We start from the raw sequence: 12,710 nt of genomic DNA, 5'->3' as shown, positions 1-12,710 counted from the left end.
ACAAATCGGGACGTATGTCGCTGGTTGGATCAGTCTCGTGGAGCCTGTGTTTTTTAAAGCGATCGGAGGCTTGACTCCCTTGCAACGTATGACATTTATTATTTTGGGTTGATGGTTTATTCGTTTTTCGTTCATGGGCGGTGCGTTTGAGTTTTGTTGATATAGGATACAGTGTGGTACGTTCTAGTGAGTGATAGTGTTTTTTCGGGCATATTATGTATTTATATTAAAAATTAATGGTAAAGTAATGATAACCAATCATTTTTAGAAAAAAATAATCATAATTATTTGTCAATATCTTTTAATTTATTGCGATCAATAGCCTCAAATTTTATGGGGAGGCTAAGCCTCCCTTGCCTCCTCTGACGAGCCGCCGCCGCTTTCTACACTTATTACGTAGTTTCAATTCTATTGTCATTGTTTTTTGTTTTACTTTAAGAATTCATTATATTATTTACATAATCCCCCAAAAACGTATATTTATAATAGAGGTAAATGAAAATGAAACAGAACAAAAAAGAAACAATTTAGATCAGTGGGGTAGGAAAAAGAAAAAAAACGAACTGTAATTGTTGAAACATTATTTCGTTTCGAGAAAACGAAGAATAAAGGCGGTATATTTTCATCACTGAATCAAACGAATTTTGACTATATTATGCCACGTTTACACTCAGCCACTCGCGCTACCCACTGTCCTGCTCTAAATACTTCTGTGGAAGCGTCGGTGCTAGTGTGTGTTTACATTATGCCTTTACTTCTCTGCTGACAGCAATGGCGGACATATGTTTGATGAGTATGTACAATTATTAAGTGTTTTGAAGAGAATCCAATTTGAAAAAATGCCGTTTCAACTTGTGATTTTTATTCATTGGACCCCATATCACCGCTCAATTGCATTAAGTTCCAAAAATTTCATTATTTTCTCATAACTCTACTCAGGTGGCGGCGGAGAAGTTGGCATTTTACAAAAATCACAACAGGTTACCAAATGTAAACAAACGCTGTTACATCAACAACTGAACTAGCAAGACGACTGAATATAAACACTCACTTCTATTCGCGCTGCCAGTCCTTTGACTTCCGTCAGAAAAACCGACAATCAAGGGAGCACTGGGCAATGGCAACAGCATGAACAGTGGCAGCGCGAGGGACCCGTTGACATTCTCGCGCTGATCACTTCTCACTTCCCTGTCTAATTGGGCTGAGTGTAAACGTGGTATTAAACTTGAATTTTATCAATCAACACATATTCATTAAGATGTGTTGATAATCTTGTTAGTTATGAAATTATAATATAATAGTTTAATTAGGTTACAACTTCCAAAGATTTTAATGTTCATATAAATTTATTTTGAGTTTCAGAAAATATTATTTTGTAAATACATTGTTCTATTTTATAATGCTTTTGAAAGTTCTGAAACAGAATAGTCTGCCGCTTTCTGTACTGTGACTGAATACAATAATTTTGAATAAATCGGACACGTATCTACCTACAAAGCCGTAGGTATACATGAGAGGCAAGGGGTAAGGTGTTTTCACCTTATATAGACAAATAGTTCATTACCACCATCAGAAATTTGTTGTCGTTTACACTGCGACTCTCTCCAAGAGGCTTTCAAGGCATGTGCCATTTTTTCTTTGACTCATCTTTGTTGTGTATGTGAACGACTTGACGACTTGTTGGATGTATTCTGTTGTGGACAATTCTAGCTTTCAATATCAGTAAAACGAATATGATTTCTTTTGAATGCATACTGGATGATTTGTTCTTGCAGAATGCATTCATTGATAGTACAGATTGTACCAAGTTACTAGACTAGAAGTCTTCTTCGTTAACAGATGTTTAAAATTTGGTAGTTACATCCCATTAAACATTTAAAAAGCAAGGAATTGAAATTCTATAACAAAAATTTCATTTTACGCTGTAATAGAGGCACACTTGAAATCTGGAATAGCTTTTTGAATCCATTAACTCATGAAACCAGTTCTTCAAAGACCCGCTCTCAACAACAAACTGACAGTTGTAGCTCTCCTAAAAAAAATCTATCATATATCAGATCATGTTTTACCTACTCTATGTTTCATCAACTTATATTTTATGGAGTGTCACTCTGGGGTTATTGTCGGGTCAAATACTTTTGATAGAAATATTAAATTTTCAAAAGGCAACAGTGAGAAGCATTTAAAACTTTATGTGGTACACAGGCTGGTACTTTACGACCATAAAAAATAATGATACTATATGATGTTATTATATACCAGAAATTATTAAACATTTGAAAACTCGTGAACGGATAAATATGCAACGTGTTTAATGTCTTAACTAAAAATAACCTTGCCATTACATGTCCTTAAATTACTGTTTATCCATTTTTAAAAACGAACAAAACATTCATTGTAACCATTTGATATTGATGATTTTGCAACATTTATGAGCCAGAATAAGAGGCTATTTTTGTAATCATGTTTTACTCTTGATAAGTAACTTCATTGAAAGTTTTCACGATTTTCTTTTTCTGTATTAACTGTCCATAAATGCATATTTCCACAGGACTAGTAAATAAATAAATATTGTGATTTTCTTGAATTTTCAAAAATTTCTCAGATCTACTGTCTCTCAATGAAATATGCTGTCTAAATTAGTTTAAAATCTTAGTGAGAATTCATTGTTTTTTTTGTAGAAGAGCCACCAAAAGATCCATGCAATCCATCTCCATGCGGACTTAACACCATTTGTCGAAAATCAGGAATAAACGCAATTTGTGAATGCATTCCTGGCTTTTTCGGAACACCTACAGCAGGAGGTTGTAAACCTGAATGTACAATAAGCGCTGATTGTGACAGAAACAAAGCTTGCATAAATACGAAGTGTGTTGACCCTTGTCCGGGAGTTTGCGGGTTTGGAGCTGTTTGTAATGTAATAAACCACAGTCCCGTCTGTAGCTGTCCAACACCATTAGTTGGGGATCCTTTCACCTTATGTAGGGAACAACCCGAAGAAGATTCAAAAGATCCTTGCTATCCATCACCATGCTCTTTAAATGGTCAATGTAGAGTAGTAAATGGCATAGCAACTTGCACTTATCCCGAATGTATAATAAATCAAGATTGTCCCCGCGATAAAGCTTGCTATTCACAGAAATGTCGAGATCCTTGTAGAGACGCTTGTGGTTTGAACGCTCTTTGCCAGGTGGTTAATCATAAGGCAGTCTGCTCGTGTCCATATAATTATATTGGATCTCCCGAAGTTCAATGCAGTGCCTTAGCTGAAGAACAACCGAAAGTTGAGTGTACCCAAGACTCTGAGTGTACAAATGACAAAGCATGTATCAATAACGTCTGCAAAGACCCCTGTTCAGCGAGCGTCGGAATATGTGGTAGCAATGCAAATTGTCGTCCACAACTACATAGGGCTGTTTGTATTTGTAAAGAAGGTTTCACAGGAAATGCCCAACATGCATGTTTCGAAATTGGATGTAGATCGGATTCTGAATGTGGACCATCTCAAGCCTGTATCAATAGAAATTGTGTAGATCCTTGTTCCTTCACATTCTGCGGCTTAAATGCTTTATGCAGAGCTGATATTAATCATAAGGCTAGATGCTACTGTCCCGATACTTTTAGAGGCGACCCATTCGTGAGATGTGAGCGTCCAGAATGTTCTAAAGACGAAGAATGTTCATATAATCTAGCTTGTAAAAACGAAAGATGTTCTGATCCATGCGCCTGCGGATTTGGTGCAATATGCACAGTCACGAATCATATACCTCAATGCTCGTGTCCACCTGGATATTCCGGAAATCCACTGACTTCGTGCAAAATTCTAGAAATAGTAAAAGAACCTGAGTGCAAAATGGACGCAGATTGCCCAAGTAGATTAGCCTGCTTCAACGGGAATTGTAAAAACCCATGTCTTGAAACGAAGCCGTGTGGAAAAAATACAGAATGTATCGTAGTAGATAGCTTACCACTAAGGACAATGTCTTGCATGTGTCTACCAGGATATATAGGAGATGCAGACATCGAATGTAAACCAGGTAAACAGTTAATTATTCAATCAACTAATTGTATTTTTCGAAAAAAAATTATCATTCACAATTTTCATTAATGTTTTCACTTGCATTTTTCAGGGTTTTTCTACAACATTTCCCATAATAATTCCTTTCAACAGCAACACTTACAAAAACTATTTTTAATCAGCGAGAATTATATGAGTGTGATTTGTCACTTTGTATCATATTTTAAATAACCAAGTAGATAGTTGAACACACCAGACTAATAGTTTATCATTTCAGCACAAGAAAAAGAACCTGGTTGCAATGACAACAGAGAATGTTCCTCCAGTGATGTGTGTCTTAATAGAAAATGTATCAATCCATGTGCTATTGGAAATCCATGTGCTGCCACTGCTGAATGCCAGTCATCTGATCATAAAGCAGTTTGTAAATGTCAACCTGGATTGATAGGAGATCCTCTGCTGAATTGTTACCGACCGTCTGTAATTGAGCCTGAATGTAAATTTGATTCTGAATGTTCTAATGATAAATCGTGCATCAATGAACGTTGTCAAGATCCATGCTCTTTGGCTAATCCATGCGGTTCACAAGCTGAATGTAGAACAAATTTCCATAGACCAACTTGTATATGTCCAGATGGTTGGTTAGGAAACCCACAAGTCATATGTTACAAACGTAAGTTGTATATAATTATATGAATTCTTCAACATTTTTCCCTTCTTCTCTTATTACAGCTGAATGTAAATCGGATCAAGATTGTCCATACGATAAAGCCTGCATCAACAAAAACTGCCTAAATCCTTGTAATATACAAACCTGTGGACGAGGAGCACAATGTATTGTTTTCAATCATATTGGGCAATGTCAGTGCCCTCTTGGAACACAAGGAGATCCTCTTATATCCTGTATAACTGGAATATGTCATTATAATGAAGATTGTGCTGATCATGAGGCTTGTGATCGTTTGAATCGAGTTTGTAGACCTGTCTGTGACGATGAAATTTGTGCTTCAACGGCAACTTGTATTGGACGAGGACATCAACCAAAATGTCAATGTTCTATTGGATCAACTGGTAATCCCTACATTGAATGTAACGTGCCAACTCCACCACTAAATGATATAGAATGTCGAATAGATTCAGACTGTGTTCCACAACTTGCTTGTATTAATAATCGTTGCTCGAATCCCTGCACAACGGAAAATGTTTGCTCACCCGACCAGGAATGTCGTGTATTAGACACTTCACCGCTTCGTACGATCATGTGCCAGTGTCCACCAGATACAATTGTTGATATCTCGGGACGATGTGTTGCCATTATTCACATGGAATCACAATGTCGCTTAGATTCTGATTGCACTTACAGAGATAAATGTGTTAGCGGAACTTGTGTAGAGGCATGCAAAATCGATAGATGTGGAGTAAACGCCTTGTGCAACTCTGTTGATCATCAAGCCATTTGTTCTTGTGCTCCAGAATATACAGGAAATGCCCGATATGAATGCACTAATATTCCAAATAGTCCATTTGTGGTGACGACGCCAGAATGTTATACGAACGATGACTGTACATATGATAAGATTTGTAAAAACGATCATTGTGTGAATCCTTGTTTAGAAGAGCAGCCATGTGCTCGCAGTGCGTTCTGCTCTGTGAAAAATCACACAGCGATTTGCAAATGCCCAAATGATTATGAAGGAAACCCCCAAATTGATTGTATTGCACGTAAGTACTACTAGGCCATGACATTTTCATTAGCGTAACTCGGTTTTCCATTTATTTTAGCCATCGGACCAACTCTTGGATGTGCAGCGAATTCAGATTGTCCCCAAAGTGAATCATGTGTTAATCAAAAGTGTGTTAATCCTTGTAACTGTGGACCAAATGCCGAATGCAGAGTTATAAATCATTATCCAATATGTTATTGCCAGGTTGGTTATTCTGGAAATCCACAAACAGGCTGTATCAAGCTAAAATGTCAAGCAAACAATGATTGTAACGATGATCAGCAATGTTACAATGGACAGTGTGTCAATCCATGTATTCTAGGAGATCCTTGTGCAAGAAATGCTGAGTGCTTTGGAAATGAGCATAGAGCATCTTGCAAATGTCGAACTGGATATGACGGCAATCCATTCGATAAATGTGAACGTATAGAGTGTCGCGGCGATATTGACTGTCCATCCAACAAAGCATGTCTACAACAACGCTGTGTTGATCCTTGCTCAAGTGTGGCCAATCCACCATGTGCACAAAATGCCATTTGTTATGCACAAAATCACGCTGCTGGTTGCAGATGTCCACCACAGGCTCCTGAGGGTAATCCATTATCATTCTGTAGTGGTCCATCAAAAGGAGATATACCAGAATGTGAATTTGATACAGATTGTCCTAGCAAATTGGCTTGTATACGAAATCAATGTGTTAATCCATGTGATAGTCTATCTCCATGTCATCCAAATTCACAATGCTCAGTATTGGATACAATACCAGTACGGACAATGATATGCACTTGTCCTGAAGGCTGGGTACCTTCTGAAAGTGGTGAGTGTCATGCAGTAGTCGTACCAATTCCTCCAGGTTGTACCACAGATGGCGACTGTTCAGATAGTGAAGCTTGCATCAATCGATTATGCCGAAATCCTTGTGAATGTGGTACCAATTCTCACTGCGAAATTCGAAATCATAGAGCCATTTGTTCTTGTAGAGAAGGTTTTGAAGGTAATCCAAATATTGCTTGTCACACAGTAGGATGCAGAGTAGACTCTGAGTGCGGATCAGGAAAAGCTTGTATCAACGGAAACTGTATTAATCCATGTTTAGTGAAAGATAACTGTGGAATAAATGCTGAATGCTTTGTGTACCAAAATCGGGCAGAATGTCAATGTTCCAGTGGTTATCGAGGAAATCCGTTGGATAGGTGCATGATTGTTGAGTGTCATGCAAATAGCGATTGTCCTACTGATCGGCAGTGCATAAATTCGCAGTGTATCAATCCATGTGTTTATGATAATTTATGCTCATCGCGCGCTGAGTGTAAAGTTTACAACCACCTGGCAGTGTGCAGATGTCCTCCTGGATTAATTGGCAACCCATACGTTGACTGTAAACTGGAACCTCAACCCGAATGCAGGGAAGATATTGAGTGTCCATCTCGATTAGCGTGTTTGAATAACAAGTGCCAAGATCCATGCATAATCTTAGAACCTTGCCACCGTCCATCTGAATGTCAAGTCATCGGTTCTGTTCCAGTTAGAACTATGATATGTATCTGTCCTCCAGGTTATATTAGTAGCGGCAGTGGTACCTGCAATGCCGTTACCGCTGTGACAATTGTAGGAGCATGTGTAAGTGATGGAGAATGTCCAACTGATAAGGCTTGTTTCAACGGAATATGTAAAAATCCATGCAACTGTGGGCCTAACGCTGAATGTCGTATAAAAAATCATAAGCCTGTATGCACTTGTAGGCAAGGTTTCAATGGAAATCCAGAATTGGAATGTACAAGAATAGGTTGTAGAAGTGATGATGAATGTTCTGGACAACACAGCTGTATTAACAGACAGTGCACACCAGTTTGTGCGGCAGATGGAACTTCATGTGGGGAACAAGCGAAGTGCTACGGTTTTAACCATCGAGCTATTTGTGAATGTCCCCCTGGTTTGCGAGGAAATCCAAGAACATCATGTGTTTTGGTCGGTTGTAGAACTGATTCTGATTGTCCTGGAAACAGAGCTTGTATTAACAATAAATGTGAATTACCATGTGCAACCTCCAATCCATGTGAAGGACTAGCGACATGTAAAGTATACAACCATGTAGTAGAATGTATTTGCCCACCAGGAACTCTGAGTGATGGAAAATTAGGATGCATCAAAGTTGAAGAAAAATGCAGAAAAGATTTGGATTGTCCAGCGCAGTTCGCGTGTATTGGAGGTGAATGCGTGAATTCCTGTAACGTCACAGAACCATGCGGTGTAAACGCAAAATGTACACTTCTTGAAACAATTCCGATAAAAACAATGATTTGTCAGTGTCTTCCAGGATTCCAAGGCAATGCGGCAGTTCAATGTGACAAGAGTGAGTAAATTTATATATGTCTCAACCTCCTATTATTTTTATATATTTTCAGTAGCCCTATGCAGAATCGACAAAGGATATATTAGGACCCCTGATGGTGAATGTATTTGTCCACCTAATGCAGCATTGGATGAAAACGATGAATGCCACCCTTGTCCTGTAGAAAAGGGACTGAAAATTGACGAAAGAGGTCGTTGCGTATGTGCTTTGGAAAGAGGTTTGATTATTGACGAACGCGGAAATTGTGTATGTCCAACTGAATTTGGATATCGTTTGGATATCAAAGGAAATTGCATACCAAAAACTGGCCCAGAATGTGATAGTGATAACGATTGCTTAGATCATCAATATTGTAACACCAATACTAAAACATGTGATAACGCATGTTCTACAAAGCGCTGTGGCGTGAATGCCTTATGTAATGCCACTAATCATCAAGCAATCTGTCAATGCATAACTGGTTATAGTGGAAATCCAGATATTCATTGCGGTAGGTTAATTTCATACCACTCTCAACCCTGATGATCTCAATTGAATAATTTTCAGATCATACAAGCCACTATAAAACCGATTTCCCCAGGCCAGAACTGACAGTTAGCTGTCTATCAGATGGAGTTCAAGTTGAAATCACATTAACCGAAATTGGATTCAACGGAATATTGTACGTCAAAGGTCACAGCAAAGATGAAAAATGTAGAAGGGTAGTTTCAATCGAGTCTGGTGACCGAATTGAGTATTTCAAAGTACAATTTGGAAACTGCGGGCTGATACATGTTAATGTAAGAAAGTCGTCTTTAGTGATCACTTGTTTAATATTAAATGCTTCTTTTCGTTTCAGGGTGAAGCTAGTTTCGTGTTAGTGATTCAGAAACATCCAAAACTAGTTACTTACAAAGCACAAGCATATCATATCAAGTGCGTATACCAAACAGGAGAACAAAATGTTACCCTTGGTTTCAACGTATCGATGTTAACTACCGCCGGTACTATTGCCAATACAGGACCACCCCCAACTTGCCTAATGAAAATCGTTACACCAACCGGAAAGGAAATCAATTCTGCGGAAATTGGTGATAATCTGATGTTACAAGTAGACGTCCAGCCAGGGTCAATCTACGGAGGTTTTGCTAGAAGCTGCGTAGCCAAGACAATGGAAGACAGCGTAGAAAATGAGTATTTGGTTACAGATGAAAATGGTTGTGCAACCGACGCAACAATCTTTGGAGAGTGGGAATATAATTCAGATACTCAAAGTTTACTAGCCAGCTTCAATGCTTTCAAATTCCCAAGCAGTGATAATATCAGATTCCAATGTAATATAAGGGTGTGTTTTGGAAAATGTCAGCCGGTAAGTTAATTTATTGAAAAAATTGAATGTTATTATTGAACGTATTATACGTAATTTTTTTTGATAGTCTAGGTTTTCATAAGTTGAATTCAGAACCTCTGGCGTGAAATAAATTTATTAAAAACACGTTTCCCTCATCTGGAAAGATACATCATTTTTGTTCTGGGGAGGTAAAAGTGTTTTCCCAATAGTCTAGGCTTGTTGAAAATTGAAGAATAATGTGCTTCTTTGAATATTTTGATAAAATTTTAAATAGTAATATACCAACTAACTGAAATTCGTGATGAATTCATTGATAGGAATTGAAATGAAGATCATAGAATGTTGATCATTTTTAAGATAGTCAACAAAAAGTGTATTAAACATCCTGTTTTTCGCTGATCTATAATTATTGTTACTTCACTGAGTAATTTTTAGGTGAACTGTCGAGGATATAATGCATTTGGAAGGCGTAAGAGAGCGATTGAAGATAATGAAACAGATGTAGCAATAGGAGGAGATTTATTGACTGGGCAATTGAGGGAAGAAATCACAATTGAGTCTAACGCAATTCTAACTTTCGAGAGGCGAGAAGAGCGTTTACCAGATTCTCAAACAGGTTGATCATTATATATTTTGTATTTGCATATTACCAATCTCAACTTTTTTTCAGCTGCAAACGCTCAGAGAGTGGAAGACATATGTGTATCGATGATTGGATTCATCATAGCAATAATAATCACTGCCCTTTTGGCTTTGGTGGCTGTTGCAGTAGCAGTTTCGTGTTGGCTTATGGCATATCGGCGCAGACCTAAAGCCTCTGGTCCACTACCACATCCGCCAGAGTTTCCTAACCCTTTGTTTACGACTCCAGAACCAATGGCCGAGCCAAGCCCAGACTACCTCACTTAAAACACTGCGAATTTAGTTTATAAGTCCTCTAAACTTCCAAATGTATTCATTGATACCACAATAATGACATGATATACAGGCAGTATTTTAAACCGACTTGCTGGAAGCAAAAGAAATACTCGAATTTACGTAGATGTTCATTTTTGTATATTTGATTTCAGATGTTTTGTAACTCAGTTCTTCTTTCAATCCGTCCAGTGCTACTCACCTAATTTTATACTGCCAGAAGTAAGCAACTGATGTTACAGGCTCTGTAGTGAGTATGATATAGATGAAACTTTAAAAAATGTGTACCCCCATATAATTTCTACATTATCAGCCTGATATGGTGTGTATACATTTTTCTCAATCTTTTCCACTGGCTGTTTCTAATAAGTATCTTATAAAGACAAGGGAACTATTGAAAATGGTGGTGGCCTTCCTAATGTTTCAATCAAAACCTTTCTCAATAATTGATTCTGTAAGCCCCTTGATTCTGTTGCTAGCTGAAACTTGTTCGATCTATTGTAAATATGATAAATTTTTATTTCACAGCCTCTGGAAGATATATGAAATGATAGATAAGACTATAAATTTTATGAGCTTGTATAAAGTGTATGAAAGTTGATGAATGTGTAGTCAATGCTCCAGAATATAATTTTGGTGACGACTGATTTTATTCAATTGAAGCAGTCATTAATTAGTCAATGTTTAATATTAGTAACATAAGTTCATATTTTTGTAGGCCTCGACGAGGTAAACTGTTCTCAACCAAAAACATTGTATATTTATTTGGTTGCAGTTACTGACATTGAACAATGTGATTTCGTTTTGCTATAATTCGTTTGTTTATCCGTCCTTTGTCTTTTGTAATAGTACATTCTAACGATGATTCCTCAAAATTGTCAAATGTGATAATCGCTTTTTTAATAAAGGATATTGTTTAATATATTTCGTGTTTTCATTCACAGCCATATTTTAAGATCATTACTTTTTATACAGAAAATCAATACAAGATGTCTCGCGGATCTATTGCATATTATGGTCCAAAAATCTATGCCCGTTCAGGTAAAGACGGAACAACTAAGATTTCGGACAATTGTACGTTTTCTTACAATTCAACTGTGAGAAAAATACTTCCTGAAACTTAATCGCTATTGAATAGAACTGGCCGATACTTGATGTAATACAGTTTATTGTATGATTTTCACTATAAAGGGTTTTACAAAAACCGCAACACATGTTTCGCTATACAATAGCTTCCTCAAGCTTAAACTAAAAGTTACTTCTAAATTACAACCACGTGTTTCATGGCTGTAATTTACACGTGTTTCGCTATACGATAGCTTCCTCAAGTGTAAACTAAAAGTTACTTCTAAATTACAACCATTTTATACTCTAGAGTAAAAAATGGTTTTGTACCCAAGAGTATAAAATGGTTGTAATTTAGAAGTAATTTTTAGTTTACGCTTCAGGAAACTATCGTATAGAGAAACACGTGTTTCGGTTTCTGTAAAACATACAATCTAATACATAAAAATGGATGTTTGTTGGTTGGTTGGTTGGTTGGTTGGTTGCTAAGTGATAAACTTCTACATCGCTCAACCGATCGTGATGAAACTTGACATGTGTAAGTAATTTTTCATAGAGAAGGTTTTTAGGCTATCAATTTTTTTGTAACTCGCCACTAGATGGCGCTGGAGAACAATTTTTTTAAAGCACTGTTCTATAACGGTGCGCACGCCTAAGTTCGTTCATTCTGATTCTGTCAAAACATTGGAATAGCAGCGATACAGCAACATAGTACTAGTAAACTATATTAATTAGTTTTAATCGCTATTTCCGTTAGCAACAGTGCATTTCTTAGTATCGTCAGGATAAGGTTGAGACAAATTCTCCAGAATGTTTCATCCAAACTTACCTAGGACCCATTCAGAACCTCGTGTATGGTGCTTCAGAGTCGCTCTTGTGTATGCATGAGAAGATATTTAAGCCTTTCTGCAGGCTCTAGGAGTCCTCTGTAGTTCGTAATATGTAGAGAAAACTGTTGGGTCTTCAGACTTCACAGCTCTGCTTAACGTCACCAATTCTGAAATAGAAGTAACATTATGGAGAGCCAGCTGAGATTGTATGGTACCACGTCCAACCCGTGTTAGGAATCACACGTTAAAAGGTAAGACCTCGTTAATCCTTATCTCGCACAAGTTTCTACTTCTGAGGGTTGTCGTTCGTAGGGGTGCGACAGCTGGTTAGCGGAAACAGATTTTAAACAGGTTGCTTGGAATGGTTATTACTTGATTTTCCTCCGATGCCTCCTTTGCTACCAACCTACTGAAGAGATTTTCCATCCCAGATACATATGCAACTTGCGTCCTCTTCAAAGAGTTCATATATTGA

General features: G+C 37.5%; 1 protein-coding gene across 1 annotated transcript in view; it reads left to right on the top strand.

Moving 5' to 3' along the window:
* dpy (fibrillin-like protein dumpy) overlaps positions 1-11,264 on the top strand; it is a 225,421-nt gene extending 214,157 nt beyond the window's left edge. The window contains 9 exon segments of the mRNA XM_074170270.1: positions 2,682-4,037; positions 4,296-4,691; positions 4,751-5,740; positions 5,801-8,095; positions 8,148-8,585; positions 8,642-8,874; positions 8,934-9,443; positions 9,861-10,041; positions 10,096-11,264. Coding sequence (XP_074026371.1) covers positions 2,682-4,037; positions 4,296-4,691; positions 4,751-5,740; positions 5,801-8,095; positions 8,148-8,585; positions 8,642-8,874; positions 8,934-9,443; positions 9,861-10,041; positions 10,096-10,334 — 6,638 coding nt within the window. The 3' untranslated portion in view covers positions 10,335-11,264.
* Positions 11,265-12,710: the final 1,446 nt, after the last annotated feature.

The sequence above is a fragment of the Leptinotarsa decemlineata genome, unplaced genomic scaffold (assembly GCF_025532065.1).
Source record: "Leptinotarsa decemlineata unplaced genomic scaffold, Ldec_3_MD MMD2_P_RNA_scaffold_7, whole genome shotgun sequence".
Classification (NCBI taxonomy): domain Eukaryota; kingdom Metazoa; phylum Arthropoda; class Insecta; order Coleoptera; family Chrysomelidae; genus Leptinotarsa; species Leptinotarsa decemlineata.
Note: the sequence above shows the minus strand (reverse complement) of the source record. Positions and strands in the feature narration are given on the sequence as shown.